The 21,914-nt window shown below is 43.9% G+C and overlaps 1 protein-coding gene across 1 annotated transcript in view; it reads right to left on the bottom strand.

Annotated features, from left to right (window-relative positions):
• The window catches only part of heg1 (heart development protein with EGF-like domains 1), a 116,983-nt gene that overhangs the window by 4,495 nt on the left and 90,574 nt on the right, over positions 1-21,914 (bottom strand). Inside the window, exons 8-12 of the mRNA XM_041200236.1 lie at positions 16,209-16,343; positions 13,056-13,098; positions 12,920-12,957; positions 7,850-7,937; positions 1,736-1,913 (exon numbers count right to left, since the gene is read on the bottom strand). Of these exons, the coding sequence (XP_041056170.1) occupies positions 1,736-1,913; positions 7,850-7,937; positions 12,920-12,957; positions 13,056-13,098; positions 16,209-16,343 (482 nt within the window). The remainder of the gene's footprint in view (positions 1-1,735; positions 1,914-7,849; positions 7,938-12,919; positions 12,958-13,055; positions 13,099-16,208; positions 16,344-21,914) is intronic.

Genomic DNA, 21,914 nt, shown 5'->3' with positions numbered 1-21,914 from the left:
ATTCCACAGCCAAGGGACACAACTCTCAAAGTTTACCCTGTCAAACCCCTTCAGAATATGAATGTTACAGTGAGATCACCTCTCATTCTACTAAACTCCAAGAGTATAGGCCCAATTTACTCAGCCTCTCATCATACAACAACCCTTTCAACCTAGGAACCAATTTAGTGAACCTTCATGTAATATCTCCAAGGGAAGTATGGAGAGCAACATTGCACACAGTACTCCAAATGTGGTCTCACTTACACCCTATACAATTGCAGCAGGCCATCCCTATTCTTGTACTCCAATCCTCTTGCAATAAAGGCCAAAATGTCATTTGCCTTCCTAATTGCTTGCTGCACCTGCATGTTAACTTTCTGTGTTCCTTGTATAAGTATAGGCAAGTCCTCTTGAACATCAATATTTATAAGTTTCTCACCTTTTAAAAAATCTTGCTTTTCTATTCTTATGACCAAGCTGTATAACCTCACATTTCCCCACATTATACTCCATCTGCCATCCTGTTGGCAATGCTCATTTATTAATCTCAAGCTATTTTAAATCTTCTACCATAAGACTTGATGTAACTTTATCTTTGAATAAATAAATGGAAGGTTAATCAAAACATCTCACTTTAAAGCCTTTAAAGCAATCAGGAAATTCTTGTAAATGTGGGGACCTTACTGCCAGTTAGTGCCAAACTACGCTGTGCCAATTAAACATGTGCTGAGTGAAATGTTGGACATTCAAAAATCAAGAACAGGCCCTGCTAGAAGCACAGGACCCTATGGTAAACAAATTATTTCCACTTTTGAATGTTCCCAAGGTGTGCTCTTGGTATCATTGCAACCACATTATCAAATATGGCAGGCTGTTCACTTCCAGAGGGAAATTTGTGCGCACTTCCTGCTTGGAAGGTTAGGAGACCCGACGAATGCACAAATTTCTAGGCCATGATTTATTAACTGTTAAGCCTGGAAATTACAATGTCCAGTAGTATTATGCACATGTCTAGCATGCTTCTATAAACACCTCTGTATAGTTTTAACATGCACATGTACAGAATAAGGTGGAAATCCAGATGTAATGGGCTTTTAAACAGCATAGTAGTTTCATAATTACTGACAAACCACTTCCCCTGAAAAATTAACATATTTATGGAATGCCAACTTTTTCCATTATGGTAGAAATGATTCTACATATTTTAAAAATAATACTTTTAGAAGTTTTTTAATGACATTTTTGCTTAAATTTAAATCCAATCATGTTAATTTGCTTTGCTATCTGAAAATTTAAATTAAAAGTGATGGGATTCAGAATTTTAACTTCTTGGTTTGCTGTCTGTGATTGGTTGCTTACACTGCTTGTTAACATCACTGCTGCTGCTGGATACCAGAAGATCACCTTTACTTGGTGTCAGACTTGAATTGCTATCAGGAAAGGGGAAATCAGTGCCACAGAGATCACTGGATCTTGTGGACAACTTCTTCGAGATAACAGAGGGTGCCATTGCTTTGCTGCTGATGGCAAAATCCAACTCATTTTTTTCATGGGGACTTAGATCCAAATAAATTTCTATGCATAATGACCTATTGTGCATGTTTTAATGCATTTTTCATGCCAGATTTTATTTTCAAGTCTCAGCTGAATTTTGATAGAAACCCAAGGAGAGAAAGAAAATATTTTATTGATGCACATTTTTTCACCCTTAATGTAAACTGGTCCAAAGTTCACATTTTGCTTTGATACTTACTGAATAGTACACATCTGTCATCTGCAACAGATTTTTTGTGCTTCCATTCTCCTGCATCTCTATTGTTTCCCTTCCCCACTCTACGGATATCCGGGGATTTTTGGGAAACTCGGCATATGGTGATCTCTGAAAATCACCGCTCTTGAAGATTAATTTGCTGATATCATTTTTGTCTTTCCTGAGAGAAAAAGAATTCAGAACAAATGTTTCAGTAACATGGGTAGCATTCATACAGAGCAAGGTTTTGCAAAATAACAAAACTGTTGTCAACAGCATTGTTGTCTTTAGCTATTACAATGTTTGACTACCACTATGTATTTCTTTAGATCAGTATTCGGAGTCTGAAGTTTCAGGTTACTATCACTATTGCTTTGAACTAATGACATAAACTTTCAGTCCTCAGTTCTGATGAAAAGTACGCACCCAACATACTGGAAACTTTACACATCCCTGATCTGCCATGTATTTTCTACCTTTTTTGTTTTTACTTAATATAATATTTATTTTAGCTTTTATTTAATATGCTTTTGTTACCTCTACACTTGACTATTCCATCATGCTCCTGGCTGGTCTCCCACATTCCATACTCCATAAACTTGAAGTCATCCAAAAGTTTGCTGCCTGTGTCTTAACTCACGCCAAGCTCTGTGCCTCTATCACCATATGCTTATTAAACTACACTGGCTCCCTGTCAAGCAACATCTTCATTCAAAATTCTCATTCTTGTTTTCAAATCACTCCTTGGCCTTGCCCTTTCTTATCTCAATAAACTCTTCCAGCCCCACAACCTCGCAAGATATCTGCACTCATCTAATTATAGCTTCTTGAGCATCCCTGATTTTAATCGCTCCATCATTGGCTTCTGTGCCTTAAGTTCTGGAATACACACCTTATATCTCTCCTCCTCTCTACCTCACTTTCCTCCTTTAAGACACTCCCTAAAACCTACGTCTTTAACCAAGCTTTTGGTCATCTGACCTAATTTCTCCAAATGTAGCTCCATGTGATATTTTGCTTTATAATACTCCTGTGAAGTGCCTTGGGACATTTTATTATATTCAAGGTGTAATATAAATACAACCTGTTGTTGTTGAAGTTGTTGTATAAGCTTCATGTTCAACATTAGCAACTGGTTGCAAAATATTTGTTCGTAAATTCTAAATTTTTAAACTGATCTAATAAGCTAATCACATAATGGCCACGTTTTCCAATCACACACTTGTATAATAATCAAAATGCCTAGATATTGGGGGGTTCAATGTGCCAGTGACACCAGGTGAAGTACAGTGCAGAAACCATTACTACGTTGTAAAACTCATGATATAGTCTATGAAGGTTTCATTTATTACTGCCATTAACTATGTTTATCTGTTTGCTGTTCTATAAGGAAGTACCTGTTTGATTGCTCGTGTTGATGATTCACAGGTAGTTGGGAACAAGAGTACAACTTTAACGTTTAGCTTGCCTCATTCTTTAAAGGCCCCTGCCTGGGTAATTCCTGTGAGTGCAATTTATTTGTTATTGGAAGTTTCTTTAGATTGGCAGCTACTTGACCAAAAAAAGACCAAAAGACATTGGAGCAGAAATTAGGCCATTCAAGTCTGCTCTGCCATTCAATCATGGCTGATAAGTTTCTCAACCCCATTCTCCCGCCTTCTCCCCATAACCTTTGATACCCTTACCATCAAGAACCTATCTATTTCGGTCTTAAATACACTCAATGACCTGGCCTCCACAGCCTTCTGTGGCAATGAATTCCATAGATTCACCACTCTCTGGCTAAAGAAGTTTCTCCTCATCTCTGTTCTAAAAGGTCTTCCCTTTACTCTGAGGCTGTGCCCTCAGGTCCTAGTCTCTCCTACTAATGGAAACATCTTCCCCACGTCCACTCTATCCAGGCCTTTCGGTATTCTGTAAGTTTCAATCAGATCCCCCCATCATCCTTCTAAACACCATCGAGTAGAGTCCCAGAGTCCTCAAACGTTCCTCATATGTTAAACCTTTCATTCCTGGGAGCATTCTTGTGAGCCTCCTGTGGACCATCTCCAGGGCCAGAACATCCTTCCTGAGATACGGGGCCCAAAATTGCTCACAATATTCTAAATGTAATCTGACCGGAGCCTTATAAAGCCTCAGCAGCACATCCCTGCTTTTATATTCTAGTCCTCTCGAAATAAATGCCAACATTGCATTTGCCTTCCTAACTACCTCATCTTCCTTTTGCAGCAGACCTTCCAGAATATTTCAAGGTCAGAATGCGAAGAAGATGCAACTGGGTTTCTCTCACATTTTGTACACTTTCTATCAGTTGTCATTTGTAGCCCATTTACACTGTGACCACATTACACAGATCCTTGCACAAAGTTAAACTTCAGCACTGTGAATCAGTGTGCTAAAGGATGTATAATACCATCAGAAGTAGTTCCAGCTCTGAGGTTGAATCCACAGTAGAAACTCTTCAGAATAAGTTATTTTTTCCTTTCATCTGATCCCACTAAACTCATTTCCACAGCCACTTCTTTTAACAGTCTCTCATTATATGAGCCAAAGCTATGTGGAAACTTTTGGTCCCATCATGTCACAGGTCAGTGGTTCTCAAAGGCCTGAATTGCACTTTGGTGGGCTGGTGCAATCAGTGGGCCCGCGACCGGTCGGGAAATGGGCCGCCACCCGCAATTAGCCCCAGAACCTGATTTCACACTGGCCAATTAAGGCTCGCCCAATGGTTGGGAAAGGGCGAGCAGGGGTGGGGGCCTGACAGCCGCCAGGTCCAATGGTGACACGCGGCCGGTTTCAAAACGGCACAGGCAGCACCTTGAAGGCTGCCAGGGAAGAACATATCTTCTGCATTGTGAAAACTGACATTATGGCAACAAGTGTGGCTGGAGACGCCTGGCAGGAGGGCAGGTTAGGTGGGCACTTAGCACCTCCCTTCCCCCGGTTTTCAGATGAGTGCCTCGGGGTCCTCCTGGAGGAGGTGGCTGCCAGGAAGGGCACCCTTGTCCCCAGAGATGGAAGGAGGAGGCCACTGCCACTGCATCTAACAAAAAGAGCTTGGGAGGAGGTGGCAGCGCAGGTCAGCAGCCACGATGTTGTGCGGTGCACATGGGTGCAGTACCACAAAAGGTTTAATGAACTCCTGTGCTCGGGATGGGTGAGTACTGTGTTGGCATGGATCAGTGTGTTGAAGTGTTAGGTCTGGCCATCCCCCAGTCGAAGGCAGATGATGAGCCTCTGGAGTCATCCATTAGGTGGCAGATGCTGGATATCCAGCAGGATGTGGAGGATCTGGTGGAGATTTATGAGGGCCTACTTGCCATGTGGAGCATGATTACTGTGTTGACCCTCATGGCCGAGCGCACTGCCTCCTCCATTCAGAGCAGCAAGTCTCATGGAGAGGTAGCTCCAGACAGAATCAGAGGTTCCTGGGGTTGCGTTCGGACCTGCAAGCCCTCACACAGGCAATGACCTCAGGTGGTCAGTGCCAGTGTGGGAGATGGATGAGGCTCCCAGTATCCCAGTGAGGTGCCTGTCCACCAATGGTAAGCAGGGTGGCCCAGAGCGATCCCACATTGGCGCATGAGCTGCTTGTCATCGCTGCGGGCTCCTCTCAGGGAGCCCTGGGTGATGGCAGCAGCTCCTCCACCCCTCTGCCAGTAACTGTGGCATCTCATGAGGCTGCAAAGACTGGGGAGATGCCAGCCGTGGAAGTGGCCACTCCCTCCCAGGCGGGGCCAGGACAGGCTCCACGGGCCAGAGGACGACCGCCAAGGTCATCAAGGCCAACAAGACACCAGAGTCAGCAGGCTGTCTCCAATGCTGGTGCCAGGGATGGTGGTGGTGGTCGGGGTGGTGGTGGTGGTGGTGGTGGGGGGGGGGGGGTGGTGAGGGGTACCAAGGCTTCCATAGTGTAATGTTTTTCTCGTGTTTTCTGGTCTGGAATTAAGAATGTGAAGTTAATTTTTGTGGATTGTAGACATGAGATAAACTCTGTTTTTGTCCTAATGGCCTGAGTATGCTTCACCTTTGTATTTTTTTGGTACAGGGTACACCAGTCTGTATCGCTGGACGTAAGTCGCTCTAAACTTTATTGCACAGGCACTGAGTGGACTTTGGGTACAAATGAAAAGGTAATTTCAGACATCTGGGATGGAGGCGGCAGCAGCCCTGGCATGAGGTGGGAGCAGTTATTTGGCAGCCTAGCTGAAGGAGCATTGGATCAAGGCATCCCTGGTGCCCCTGCCTCCCTGAAGGGTACAGATGTCGGCCTCCACACCGTCAGCGTTCTCCTCACCGTGCTCCTCTTCTGATTCACTACTGGATTCATCCTCTGTGGCCTGTGCAGCTGCGTCAAGATCCCTTGAAAGAGCCAGAGGCATAGAAGTTGAGGGCCATTGTGACCTTCAGAGCCACTGGCTTGTGGTGTCCACCCACACAGTTGCAGGTGATCTCAGATCCAATCATCTGACAAATCGAGGTCACTGTCTCCCTTGAGAGGCGGAGCGTCCTTCGGCATTGCACCTCGGACATATTAAGATAGCTGCATCACTGCCTGTAAACCCTGGCAGTGGAATAGTGGCATCTTCTGCGCCCCTTACGCTTTGGACTACTTGCTGGCCCTGCGCCCCTTGTGCCTGCGCCTCTCCTCCCACAGGTCACTCCCCTGGAAGCTGCATTGGGACACCTGGCCTCCTCTCCCTTCTGCCCCTCTCCTCCTTCTCAGAGGAGGTGCCTCCAGCGGAGACCACAATCCCCATTACCAGGGTAACAGAAGGCTGTCTGATACCTGATAGAGTCCACACAGTCAAAATCCCCCAGGGGCCTTGGAGACACAAATGAGTCCTGAAATGAAGCCTAGAAATGCTAAAGAATGAAGCTCAGAGCAGAGATGAAGCTGCCAAGTTCAAATAAGCAACCAGCAGCAAACTACTTCCTAAACTCCTCACCGCTCACACTGGCAATACTGCTGACCCTTTTTACCCGGCCCTTGCTTGAGGATTTGCAAAATGTGGGCTGCCTGCCTGCCTGTGTGACGAGCGCAAAACCGCACAATGTAAAACAGGGTTCAAATGGGCCCTTAATTTATGGCGGGCCTGGCTCCGACTCACGTGTGCACCCGCCGACCTGAAGATTGCGCCTGGGCTGGATGACGTCAGGAAGTTCACGCTGTTTTACGCCAACTGGGTCGGGCATGTGCCCGACAGCAAAGCATAAAATTCTGCCCAAAGTGTGGTCTGCAGACCAGTGATTGTTCACAGGCTTATCAAGAATGCAAGTCGCTGAGGTGCAACACGATCTGGGAGGTCATATGAGAGAACAGACCAGAATCCTCATCCCCACAACGCTTGTGATCTCACAGAACCGGACAAGCTCCGGTGTGCACAGCAAGAGTCATCATAAGCAGAAACAACAATAATGTATTTTTATAAACAAGATTTATGTTTCTGTTGATTTTGTTTGGTTAATATATCTGTAAGATAAGCATTAGTTTCTCAGAAGAAGTTTATTATGATATTTTATTAGAATTTTTCAAATAAACATGTTCTCTTGCAGTATATTCATGTTTATAATATGAAACTTTGTTTCTGGTATGAATAAATAATTTACTTCTGATAGTTAATTTAAAAAAAATGAATGCACATAGGTTTATTAAATCCACTAGCGAAAAGGCAGCAAAATAATTATAGTTTCCCGAAGCTCCCATTAATTCTGATGAGTTATTCTGTGCTGGCGGGTGAAATATGGGTGAGGTAGGGTTGGTCAGTGATCCATAGAATCTTTTGCCTCACTTAAGTAGTCCATGGATGAAAAAGTTTGAGAGCAATTGAAAACACAGCTTGTATTATAAAAATTAATGTCTATTTAGGATTAAGCTGTTCCAAGCTGTTATATAAACGGAAAGTTCACATGGGTCTGTAAACTGCATAATCATCGCCTTTATGATTCAATGCATTATTGGGATATCTAAAGCATGTTATAACCATATTTCAAATTGCACATAACTCTATGCAAATATTGCACAAGTCCCCCTGAACGTATATTGGATAAGACTGCTATGTCGACAAACTGTGATGAAACAACTGGATGGTGCAAAGGCTGAGTCCTCATACCTACCTGCAACATGTGATAGTTAATGCAATGCCCAAGATAAGCAGCAATCCTCCACCAGCTGCAGCAATCACCACAGTAATGAGCTTGTAAGCTAAAAATAAGGGAGAAGAAGGTTTTCTTTCAAATAAGGGCAAGAGAAAATGGCATTTTTATTTTGCTATCTCACAATGTTCCTTGATGCACTAATTTTAAGGGCAGTAACGTCTAGAGTTCACAAATGTGTCTTATCTTCTTTATTGATGATTTTCTGAAACAGAACTTACTTATATATTAGGTTTGAACATGTCGAATTTGGCTTTCGCTACTGAAATCAGTAGTGTTGGGTTTTCTCATTTTTCTTTGTCGCTGAAGTGAAGACCTGATTTGACCAACTGAAGCTAAACACCTCACATGCTCATCCCTAACCCGGAGCAGAGCAGTTAAAACCATCATGTGCAACATGAAAGATATTAGAGTTGACAATTCAATGCTCAAAACTGCTAGCATGATGCTCAATGGCACACAGCAGACTTGAGTAGTTAATGGGCAGTGAGGCCTTGTCATGAAAATGTAATAATTTTCATAATATTGTTGTGATTTATTGTAAAGGTAAGTTAATAGTGGGGGTTTGGAGCAGTTTCTGTTTGTATGTGTGTGTATGTGTGCGGTTGTGTGTGCGGGGGTTTTAATTGAATTGCAGACAGCTAGTCCGGAGCTTTTGAGCTATCAAAAGAGAAGCTAGGTTTGAAATGCTAAATTCGTAAACATGGCTGAAGTTTTAGGATGTGAGGTGTGAGGAACATTTGCATTTTGAGATAAATCGTCGTTTGAATTTCAAAGAGATGATGGGAGGTTACACCTAGCCATAAGAAGTTAAGCCAAACAATGTGTTTATTTTTCCCAAAGATATTGATAATATGAGTACTGTGAGAGATTTATTTTATGGGAAAAGTAAAGTTGCAAAGGCATATTAGGACAATGGGATTTACATTAAAAAGGAGAAATCTATATAAAGAAGATGAGGTTATGTGTAAGGAGGAAGGCATTGTAAGATCTGACAAGTATGAAAAGCCTCCAGCCTCAATGTACCAAGCTGCTGTCTACAGGAACCAAAGCTATGAAAACTCACTGTGAATATCACTGTCCAGGGTATTGTGTGCTTTGCCTGGGTCTCTTGAAATTTATTTGTTTTTATTGGTGCCTTAACGGAGTTGTAACTGGGAGTCAGATTAATTAGGGGAGCTAGGAGTTACCATAGTAATAATTTGTAGACCTATGTATGTGCTTAAAATCTTCTCTTCTATTAATAAATGTTTAATTTAGTTTTGTAAAAGACCTGTAAGACTCAGTGTACTTATTACTACTGAATTCAAAGCACGCATGTCAAAATAAAAATACAGATTGCAAAACAGTTGTGGCAGCTGTTTCAAGTTTCCCACTGAGATCTAAGCAGTTCAGCATTTACCAACCACGGTGCCATAACAGGCTTGCTGTGTATATTAATACATTAGGGCATTGCCTGGTGTGCTGAGGTCCTGTGCACCTAAGGCTCACTTAGACCCCACAAAATTTATTAATGGGGTGCTGGCTCCATAATACTCCCTCAATACCATTACTGTTCTTCATCACCCACATCAAAAGAATGCTGGATAGTAATTGTTTTTTCTTAATTGGGTAAGCTTGGTAGTTGTAGTTGTATTTTGATATAGAGAGTTTTTTTTTCTGGTTCTTTGCTGTGTTTTTTGCTTCCACAATTGAAGGCAACATGTCTTTTTAAAATTGCACCCCACTTCCCATTTTGGTACTTCCCTGCTAAACTCCAACTATACTTAGTCTAAATAGTATCTATGGGTGCTCTGCTCTGCGCCCTTCTTTATCTGCAAATTCTAGAGGAAGAACATGCAAACATATTAATTAGGAGCAGGAGTTTGCCATTCAGCCTCTGAAGCTTGCTCTGTCATTTAAAAATCTGATATTTGGTGAAATACAAGGCAGACATGTTTATACCTTAAGTATTTAAGAATTCATATTTAAAGGGAAATTAATTTATACAAAACATATTTAAATTATTCTTTTACATTTCTGAAGACAAAGCAATTGTGTAGAAACAGTGCCAGAACCCAACAGTGATCCTTGCACAAAAATGCCGACACATATAACTTTATGTAAAAACTGTGAATCTGCCTCCCTCCTGTGGTCAAACCAGTGAGCTACATAATGACAGGCTGAAACTCTTTGGGACTGGAAATCTGCAGGTGTGCATCCCAGGGTTAGTGATTTCCATCTGTCGTGAAGCTATTAATGCATGTAATGTTATTGGAATTTTTTTTTATAAATAGAGGGTTAGTCTGTACTTGTGTCTTAATTGGATTAAAACCAGCTAGTCTGGGTGCTTTGATATATACTAGTTTTGAGATGTAAGAGAGGTGAAGTGCATTTGCATTTTGTTGAATAGAGCATTCAAGAAGGGGAGTGAAATCTGGCACCTAGCTAGCAGAGACCAAGCAATGTTTATATTACTAATAAAATTGGTACTATGAAAGGGGGTTTATTGTTAGAAGAGGTGGGATTCAAAGGGGCTGGTGACACAATTAGAATTTACATTCAATGAAATAGGCTAGGTATAACAGATAGCAGTTTCATGTGTACAGGGCAGAGGCAATGTAAGATCAAAGCCTGTAAGCTTACCGCTGTCTCTGCAAAGAAACCAAAGTGAAAGGAACCTCATTTTGAATTTGTAAGGTGAAAGTGCTTTGTCTGGTGTCTCCTTAAAACCTATGAGTTGCTATTGCCTTAGAGGAGATTAGTCTCAGAATTTGTTAAAAGTTATGATAGTAATTTGTAGCCATGTGTTTGTGTTTAATGTGTTGTAACTTAATAAAATGTTTCATTTGGTTTAATATAAAAACCTCTTGAGAATTGGTGGTCTGATTCCTGAATTTAGGGCTGCATCTCAAACATACCACTTAAAAATATGGGTTATGACAATTGTTTAAAGTTTCCCTCTGGGATTTTAAATAACTCAGCTTTATCAACTGCTGTGTCATAACACATCACGGACCCCAACAGAGCTGTGCTCTCTACAACCACTGAAAACTACTAACACCTAGGCCCCAAAAGATAAGTATAAAACCTTTTTTTGTGGGGCGTGCTCTTCTGGACACCACATGAGAGGAAAGATGGGACCTGTACAACTACCAGCAACCCTTTCACACCACCAGAACATCCAAATCCACCTCGCGCATTATCTGAGTGTCTGACCAACCTTTCAAAGTGTGTTTTTTTAATTCACTTATGGGATGTGGGCATCGCTGGCTAGGCCAGCATTTATTGCCCCTCCATAATTACCCTTGAGAAGGTGGTGGTGAGCTGCCTTCCTGAACCACTGTAGTCCCAGTGGTGTAGGTACACCCACAGTGCTGTTAGGAAGGGGGTTCCAGGATTTTGACCCAGTGACACTGAAGGAATGGCGATATATTTCCAAGTCAGGGTGGTGAGTAGCTTAGATGAGGAACTTCCAGGTGGTGGTGTTCCCATCTATCTGCTGCCCTTATCCTTCCAATTGGCAGCACCATGGGTTTGAAAGGTGCTGTCTAAGGACACTAGGTGAGTTCCTGCAGTGCATCTTATAGATGGTACACATTGCTACCTCTGTGCGTTGGTGGTGCAGGGAGTCAACATTTGTGGATGTGGTGCCAATCAAGTGGACTGATTTGACCTGGATGGTGTTGAGCTTCTTGACTGTTGTTGAAGTTGCACAAATCCAGGCAAGTGGAGAGTATTCCATCACAATACTGACTTGTGCCTTGTACCTGGTGGACAGGCTTTGGGGAGTCAGGTGGTGAGTTACTCGCTGCAGGATCCCTAGCCTTTGACCTGTTCTTGTAGCCACAGTATTTATATGGCTAGTCCAGTTCAGTTTCTAGTCAATGGTAATACCCAGGTTGTTGATAGTGAGGGATTCAACGATGGTAATGCCACTGAACATCAAGGAGTGGTGGTTAGATTCTCTCTTGTTGGAGATGGTCATTGAGTGGCACTTGTGTGGCACAATTTTGCTGAAGGTTAGAAGTGGGGATGTTTGTTCATGATTGCACAGTGTTCAGTACCAACAGCTCCAATAAAACTCAAGAAGCTCGATACCATCCAGGACAAAGCAGTCCACTTGATCAGCAACCCAACTCCCACCTTAAACATTCACAAGCATCAGTGTGTACCATCTACAAGATGCAAGGCAGCAACTCACCAAGGCTCTGTCAATAGCAGCTTCCATTCTTGTGACCTCTGCTATTATGGCAGGTAGATGGTAAATGCCAAGCTGCCCAAATCCCAGGGGGAAACTTCAAACAGCTGCCACAACTATTTGCCATACAAATTTACAATTTGTACTTATTATTTGTACTTATTATATGAAAATTATTATATCTTCCTGACACTACCACCTAGAAGGACAAGTGCAACAGGTGCATGGGAACATCATTGCCTGCAAGTTCTCCTCAAAGTCACACACCGTCCTACTGGAACAATATCACCATTCCTTCACTGTAGCTGAGTCACAATCCTGGGGCATATCCCTAATAGCAGAATGGTGCACCTACACCAGATGGATTGCAGTGGTTTGAGAATGTGGCTCACCAGTGCCTTCTCAAGGGCAATTAGAGATGGGTAATAAATGTTGGCTTTGCCAGTGATGCTCACATCCCATAAAAGAAAAGAATCTTGCCCAAGATTCCAATGAAGAGCTATGGAAGTCAATCCATATCTCATTTATGGTGTCAACCAGAATGCTCAACACTTTATCTTTTGGGAGTATCACGTTAGCATTGACAATTCAAATAACTAAGTTGTGTCCCATGGCTCCTCATTATTTATGTTCATATATTATGAATGAGCTGGCTAGGGCACACATGCTATTGTTCTCAATTTTTGATTCCATCACCACTCACCAGAAAACATAAGCCCAAGTGCAATCCATTAGTTCTTTTTGTGAACTGTATTATGATCCCGTGAGGGGAACTGTAAACCAAAATATTCAAATTTACTGAATATTTGATTTCACATTGTATAAAACATAAAGTAAAACTGTAAACTTACGATTTTTGCAGTTGAATCCACCAAATCCAAACATACAACTGTTAAATAAAACAAAGAGAAATCAATAAGCTTTTTCACATGTTAATGATTTCTTACATTTGCGATCAAGGTAAGGATTATTTTACAGTCTACTTACGGTGCACAGGTTCCATTCTCTAACTTGTAACCATCGTCACATGCTGCAGCAAGATGAAAGCAAAGAAATTACTGCAAGCTACTACCAAAACATTAAAACAATTTCTATGTGTTATCATTCTGTAAAATCATTTTGTAAAAGACTCAAAGCGATGCCATTTTCTTCCCAGAAACAATTGTAAAAATGCATGGTAACTAGGGTTCTAATATACTTCCCTTTCTCACAATTGGTCACCAAAAGCAAGCAGTACTACTGGGGTTTGAGAAAATTGGTGAAACGGCAGAGGAAGTGACAAAGATGATCGACGATGGAAGGGCGGTGGATGTTATCTACATGGATTTCAGTAAGGCCTTTGACAAGGTCCCTCATGGCAGACTGGTACAGAAGGTAAAGTCGCACGGGATCAGAGGTGAGCTGGCAAGATGGATACAGAATTGGCTTGGTCATAGAAGACAGAGGGTAGCAGTGGAGGGTGCTTTTCTGAATGGAGAGCTGTGACTAGTGGTGTTCCGCAGGGATCAGTGCTGGGACCTTTGCTGTTTGTGGTATACATAAATGATTTGGAGGAAAATGTAACTGGGCTAATTAGTAAGTTTGCAGATGACACTAAGGTTGGAGGAGTTGCAGATAGTGAAGAGGACTGTCAAATGATACAACGGGATATAGATCGGTTGGAGACTTGGGCGGAGAAATGGCAGATAGGAGTTTAATCCAGACAAATGCGAGGTAATGCATTTTGGAAGGTCTAATAGAGGTAGGAATTATACAATAAATGGCAGAACCCTTAAGTGCATCGATGGGCAGAGGGATCTGGATGTACAGGTCCACATGTCATTGAAAGTGGCAATGCAGGTGGATAAGATAGTCAAGAAGGCATATGGCATGCTTGCCTTCATTGGCAGGGGTATTGAGTATAAAAGCTGGGATGTCATGCTGCAGCTGTATAGAACCTTGGTTAGGCCACACTCGGAATATTGTGTGCAATTTTGGTCGCCACATTACCAGAAGGATATGGAGGCATTGGAGAGGGTGCAGAGGAGGTTTTCCCAGGATGCTGCCTGGTCTGGAGGTTATTAGCTATGAGGAGAGGTTGGAGAAACTCACTAGATTGTTCTCACTAGAGTGACGGGGATTGAGGGGCAACTTGATAAAAGTTTACAGAATTATAAGTGGCATGGAAAGAGTGGATAGTCAGAAGCTTTTGCTCAGGGTGGAAGAGTCAATTACTAGGGGACATAGATTTAAGGTGAGAGGAGAAAACTTTAGAGGAGATGTGTGGGACAAGTTTTTTACGCAGAGGGTCGTGAGTGTCTGGAATTCGCTGCCAGAGGAGGTGGTGGAAGCAGGTACGATAGTGGTGTTTAAGAGGCAGCTTGCCAAATACATGAATAGGATGGGAATAGATGGATACAGACCCCGGGAGTGCAAAATGTTTTAGTTTGATGGGCAATATGATCGGCGCAGGCTTGGAGGGCCGAAGGGCCTGTTCCTGTGCTGTACTTTTATTTGTTCTTTGTTCTTTATGACTCACTAATCAATTTTACCTCTTTGGCAGTTGCAATAGGACCAATTAGAAATTGATTATTAATTCACCTGCGATCTCAAAACATCAGAGCTCCTATTTGTTCCGTTTATATATTTAATGCTTTCTACATTACTGAATATATTTTCCTTCACCTTTACAGCCCTTTCTCACTGCTTACTATTCATAACCAAAGGAATGGGGTAGGAAGCCTGCCTTTAGGACTTTTTAGCTTTTGAACCAGCTGCTAGGCACTATAGGAGATGGCCTTTGACTTCCTCCCTTTCCCCATGAGGGCACAACTCTAATGCTATTGTTCTCAATTTTTGATTCCATCACCACTTAGCAGAAAACATAAGCCCAAGTGCAATCCATCAGCTCTATTTGTGAACTGTATTATGATCCCATGGGGGAACTGTAAATCAAAATTTACCGAACAACCCCCAGATGAAGAAATTACCACCAAGAAATCACTTTTTGTCACTTTTACTTTAACACAAATCAGAACCAATGCAAATTTAATATGAATGAACAGACAAATAATACTTCAGATATAAATTAAATTTCATTTTAAATGGTTGATACAACAAAGTTACTTCTTATACAACCACAAACATTCGCATCACTCCCCGCAGACACTATATAGCTACACTGTTCCACAACATGCTGTTCTTTATTCATGCAGGGTAGGTCAGGAGCCCTATCCTACAGCAATTTTCATGGGTGCGATTATCATCAACAAGGAACCCTCTTTCCCTCAGGTCGCATGAGCCTCAATAGCGTAGCTTTCCAGAGTTCCTTTTCAGCTGACTAACCAACTAACTGGTTCACAATCTGGTCCTCTGACACAAATTCTCAGTTTTTTTACACACCTGAGCTTTTCGCATAGCTTCAAGGATTCTGCCCCTTTTAGCTCGCTCATACATCACTTCCCCAAGAGCTTCTAGGATTCTATTTTTCTTCTTACTGTCAAACAGAAAACTGATCTTTTTGTAGAGAGCTTTGCTGGCTTCACTTCAGATGAATTATGTGTTCCCCTTCTTATCTCTGTCTGCTTTCTCTTTGTGTCTGCATCTGTGAACTGATTGCCTTCTGCCTTCAACTCTCCTATGTCTCTGCCAGCCACTTAGTTTTCATATCTTAACTTCCTTTTTTTTTTGGTACTGCTTCTAGGTCAAGAGTTGCCAGGTCACACAGACCAGTATTTCTTATTATTCAAGAAAATTACAATTTATCCCTTTACAATTCATGCTCTTAAATATCCTTCTCAAATATTCTTAAAGGCAATTACAGATTCCACAGATATTTTAAAGAAATTACAAATTTTCCTTACTGTACTGCTTCTGGGCCAAAGTTCATCACAACTGTTTGAGTCAGTGCACGGATACCAGCCTCAACAAATACTCCAACTTGCCTGTCTGGATCTGGACAATTCTTCCAAGCTCATACATAGAGCTGCTAAATGGAGAGTTTTGTAGCAGCATTACATCTTAGAAAGTAGGTAAAGCCAGCAATCCTATTCTCATTCCATAAAGATACCTTTCCTGTCCATGGGCCAGAGGGCATCATTGACTGTGGCCATGGGGAAATGGTTGTAGATTATAAATAGTTCAATTGTTAGCATAACACACCTCTACATGAATGATCCATGGCATTGTATTTGAAGTAACCATCTTTACACTGGCAGACTGCAATCCCATTATAATCGTTACATTCTGCAGTTGCATTGTCACATTCAGGCACTTTCAAGTTACATAACTTTTCAGCTGTGAATGAAAACAAGTGTTTATTTAGCAAAATATTTAAGAGGGTATAACTTATTTAGTAACCCATAGTTAACTGCAGTCTCCAAAATCTACTTGTCAATTTTAATGAATTGAATTTGTTAATTCCAAATCCCAGCCATCAATCACTGCTCGAATATTGGGACTATCATAAATTCAACCAATCCATTAATATCAAAAATGCTATTTAATGCAAATAACATTAAATGTAATATAGTAATAGCTAATGGCATTAAAATTATTATTTAGTGTGCATATATGAATCATTAGAAACGAATAGAGATATATGCAATATTAATTCTTTGAGGTTCAAAAACAGGGTGACATCTTACATTGCAACAATAATAGATTTGAATAATGCTCCTGGATACTCCAAGGCTATACCTCAATGATATTACCACTTGTGGAACAGTTATATTCTTCATTTTTCATATTGTAAATTATGAACACATCAAAAAGATGGAAAATGGTACATTACACTGAGAGTTAACATTATTTCTTGTGGGGCTTGATGGATAGGAATTCTAAATTGTAATTTGTGGGAGAGGGGTGAAGCAATCAATATACATTATCGTCTTAGTATCTTTGAAAGGGGATTTATTTTTGTTTAACAGAGGGCATTAAACAGGGCAGAGATATCAGGCTGAGTCTGGAATAGGTTTGGGTAAACTTTTACCCTTTCAGCCTGTCAGTGAGGCATATCCTGGATGAGGGCCTGTGATGTACAATCACAGATGCCAGTCCTAAGTGTATGGTATAATTTTCCATCTTTTGGTGCTAAGCTCTCAACATCACAGTTAAAGAGACCAAAAGGACTGCTGGGGCAGAGTTTTCAGATCGTCTGGCGAGCGGGTGTGATCAGCAGGCCCGGGATCGGCTGGGAAACGGGCCACTGCCCACGATCGGCCCACGACTGTGATTAAGGCCTGCCCTGCGTGAAACATGGCTCCCCAGTGGTCAGGAAGGGGTGGGAGAGAATGGGGGTCTGTTGGCCGCCGAGTCCAATGGCGACCTGGCGGCCGGTTTAAAAATGTTACAGGCAGCCCCTTGAAGGGTGCCACGAGCGAACGTATTTTCTGTGTTTTCAACAGTAAAGTTATGGAAATTCAAGTGTGGCTGGAGACGCCAGGTAGGGCGGCAGATCGGGTGGGCACTCACGCCACCCCCCCCCCCCACCCCTTGTTCTCAGATGAGTGCTTAGCCGTGCTCCTGGAGGAGGTGGCTGCCAAGAGGGACACCCTTGTCCCCAGAGATGGGCGGAGGAGGCCACCATACCTCACTAGGAAGGCATGGGAGGAGGTGGCAGAGCAGATCAGCAGCCATGATGTGGTGCGGCGCACATGGGTACAGTGCCATAACAGGTTCAAAGACCTGCTGCACTGAAGGGTGGGTACTGTGTTGGCATGGATCAATGTGCAGAAATGTTAAGGGCTAGCTGTCCCCCTTTGGAGCTCAGGGGTGTTAAAGTCTGAGTGCCAACTGCCAATGAAGCTGGAGCTGGCCAAAGGAGTGAGCCCTAAGTGCCTTGTGGCTCGAGGGCTACAACTCGGATGTGCCCTGCAAGGCGTTCCTCAGTTGGGGTTGGCCAGGCTGCAATGGCAACCTCACCTTTGTCCTTTCAGGAAAAGACAAGCCATAACCAATTGGAGAGATCATGGACAGCCGTAGACCCGTCCAACCTGCTTCTGCTAACCAGGTTTTAGCACGACACCCTTGAGATGGAGAGCTGGCATGCTCCCCATGCAACTGGGTGTGGAGAGTCGGGGGTGCCAGACAAAGGTAAGAGTGCAGTGCACAAAGGTGAGAGTTTCAGATTGTGTAACTATTCTAGAGTAGTATCTTCATTGATGGGAGATTCAAACCTGAAGTCTCCATTGATCAGTGAAAGATGATGTCACCATGATGCAGATCTCCAATGTTTCACCAGGGTGCCTGGCATGCACAATGACAGTGTGATGACTTAACCTGATGACATGTCCTTGTTCTTCCTTAAATTCACCAGCATTCACTCATTTTCTGAACCCCGAAGAGCCACTCCTGATGCCGGAGGACCGCTAGGCTTCAGCTGCACCTGCGTCATATCCACTCTCTGAACCAGGCACCAGTGCAGATACCAGCACCTCAGTGGGCGTTAGATCTTCAGCTAGAATGTTAGAGCACAGCGGTGAGGGCACTTCACACTGGCTTGTGGAGCAGGCAGACGTTGGGGGTGCCCAAGGCGCCAGCAGTCGGAGAACTGCTGGAAACCAGGGCAATACTGAGTTGAAGGCAGATGATGAGCCTCTGGTGTCATTCATTAGGCGGCAGATGCTGGATGCCCAGCGAGATGTGCAGAGTAATCTGATGGAGATCCACGAGGGTCTACTTGCCATGGTCTCCGTTATGGATGACTAGATGCGGAGCATGAGCACTGTGTTGATCCACATGCCGAGCACACAGCCTCCTCCATCGAGAGAGCGGCGACTCTCATGGACAGGCAGCTCCAGGGACAGAATCAGGGGATCCTGGGGTTGCACTCGGACCTATAAGCCCTCACAAAGGCAATGATCTCAGGTAGCCAGTGCCAGTGTGGGAGATGGATGAGGCATCCAATATCTCAGCTAGATGCCCATCCATCAATGGGAGGTCCAGAGCAACCTCACGTTGGCGCACAACATGCTTGTCGTCTCTGCGGGCTCCTCTTAGGGTGCTCCAGATGACGGCAGCAGCTCCTCTGCCCCTCTGCCAGTGACCGTGGCATCTGATGAGGCTGCGATGACTGGGGAGATGCCAGCTGTGGCACTGACCGCTCTCTCCCAGGCAGGGTCGGCACAAGCTCCACTGGCCAGAGGACGACCTCCAAGGTCATCAAGGCCAACAAGACAACAGATTCAGCAGGTTGTCTCCAATGCTGTTGCCAGTGATGGGGGTGTGCACCAAGACACAGCTCTCGCAAACATAAGTTTAAGGCACCATGAGCACAAGAGGGACTGTTCACAGGTGATTTTCTATTCAGTTATGTTTGGTTTATATTTCTACCGGTGTGGACAACACCAGTAATGGTCATGTCAATGTGATTTGAATATGACAATAGCATTAAATCTGCTTTTGTTGTGATGGCCTGATTATGCTTCATCCTTTGTTTTTGGTTCAGTCTATGCCAGGATGTAATGCTGGACATGAGTGGCTCTAAACTTTATTGCACAAGCATTGAGTGGACTTTGGATTCACAAGACAGAGGCATTTCAGACATCCTGGATGGAAGTGGCAGCCCTGGCATGAGATGGGAGGGGTTATTTGGCAGTCTAGCTGAAAAAGCGCTGGGTCAAGGTTTCCCTGGTGTCCCTGCTTCCCTGGAGGTTACAGAGGTCTGCCTCCACACCCTCAGCGTTCTCCTCACCATGCTCCTCTTCTGACTCACTACTGGATTCATCCTCTGTGGCCAGAGGAGCTGTGTCAAAATCCTCTTCCTCCAGTGGGTCCCCCCTTGCCAGTGCCAGATTGTGGAGAGCATGATCAGTGGCAGCCACTCTGGGGGGTATTGTAGTGTTCCCCCTGAACGGTCCTGGCATCGGAAGCACATCTTCAGAAGATCCATGGTGCTCTCTATCACCACCCTTGTGGAGGCACTGCTCCTGTTGTACCGCTGCTCTGCCTCTGTTCTTGGGTGGCAGAGAGACTTCATAAGCCACCTTTTCAGCAGATAGCCCTTGCCACCCAGCAGCCATCCATCTAATCGGGCTGGAGCACTGAATAGATTCAGCACCTGGGAGTGTCTCAGGATGTAAGCATCATGGGAACTGCCTGGGTACCTTGCACAGACTTGCATCTGGGTACCTTGCACAGAAGCTGCATCCTGTGATCACACACTATCTGGTAGTTCATGGAGTGGAATCCCTCCCTGTTGATAAAGGCATCCGCCTGACCTGCTGGCGCCTTGATGGCCATATGTGTGCAGTCGATGGCACCCTGGAAGCGGAGGAAGCCAGCAATTGCTTCAAAGTCTCAGGCTCACTCAGCTTGGCTGGCCTCAACCGTACGGAATGAATGAAACTCAATACCAGCCTGAACAGAGCTTCTGTCACCAACTTGATGCAACTGTGGACAACTGACTGGGGGACTCCACACAGATCCCCCAGTGACCCCTGGAAAGAGCCGGATGCATAGAAGTTGGGGGCCACTGTAACCTTCAGAGCCACTGGCATGGAGTGTCAACCTACACAGTCGGAGCTGATCTCAGGCCCAATCATCTGGCAAATGAGGTCACTGTCTCCCTTGAGAGGCAGAGCTTCCTTCGGCATTGTACCTCGGACATATTGAGGTAGCTGCATCATGCCTGTAAACCCTGGCAGCAGGATAGTGGCATCTTTTGCACCCCTAATGGCTTGGACTACCTACTGGCTCTGTGCCCCTTGTGCCTGCGCCTCTCCTCCCACAGGGCGTTCCACTAGAAGCTGCATTGGGATACCTGGCCTTCTCCGACTTCTGTCCCTCTCTTCCTCCTCAGAAGAGGTGCGACCAGTGGAGACCACAATCCCCATCACCAGAGTAAGGGAAGGCTGTCTGATACTTGGAAGGGTCTGAATCCTCCGGCGTCTTGGAGACACCAATGAATCCTGAAATGAAGCCTAGAAATGCTAAGAATGAAGCCCCGAACAGAAGTGAAGCTGTCAAATACCAATAAGCAACAGCAGCAAACTTATCTCCAAAACTCCTCACTACTCACACTGGCAATGCTGCTGGCGCTTTTTATCCTGCCTTTGGATGAGGTTTTGCAAATTGTCGGGTGACCACCTGCCCATTTTGCCCATGCGGAGAACGTGAAATCTTGGTCGTCTGCCTTGTTAATTGCCTTAACTGGCCTCTGAATTAATGGCGGGCACAGCTTCGACACCCACACCCACCCGCTGACCAAAATATCGCGTGAGTTTGCGATGGCGTCAGGATGCTCGCCCAACGTCATCTCGCATGATTTCACCTCCGATCGGATCAGGCGCACACCTGCCCGATCAGCGTAAAATTCTGCCCTTGGTGTAGGCAATAGAAATGTCGCACTGGTGCAGCTAAGAAGTAAACTTCTGAGGTTAAGTTCAAAGTGTATGGTTGGTCAGTGCATGGCCTGAACCTAATTCATTCTATTGATGACCTGGAAATGTAAATAATCATGCATGCTAGAATAAATCAATTGTGCTTTGTTTGATTGCATGTGTAAGTATCACCTTGATGAGTACAAAAAATTCCCCCTGTCCAAAAAGTAAGGCTTTCCAAATGGAATTGGATAAATGCCTGAAGAGGAAAGGTTTGCAGGGTTATGGTGAAAGGGCCCAATAGCTAAAATGTTCTTACAGAGAGGCAGCATGGGCTTGATAGGCTGAATGGCCTCCTTCTGTGCTATAACCATTCTATGATTCTATGATATGTGGATAGATTGGAGAAGCTGGGTCTGCTCTCCTTAGAGGAGAGAAAGTTGAGAGGAGATTTGATAGAGGTATTCAGAATTATGATGGCTCTTCAGAGTAAATAGAGAGAAACTGTTCCCATTGATAGAAGGGTCAAGAACCAGAGGACATTGGT

This window comes from Carcharodon carcharias, chromosome 12 (assembly GCF_017639515.1).
Source record: "Carcharodon carcharias isolate sCarCar2 chromosome 12, sCarCar2.pri, whole genome shotgun sequence".
In the NCBI taxonomy this organism is placed as follows: Eukaryota; Metazoa; Chordata; class Chondrichthyes; order Lamniformes; family Lamnidae; genus Carcharodon; species Carcharodon carcharias.
Note: the sequence above shows the minus strand (reverse complement) of the source record. Positions and strands in the feature narration are given on the sequence as shown.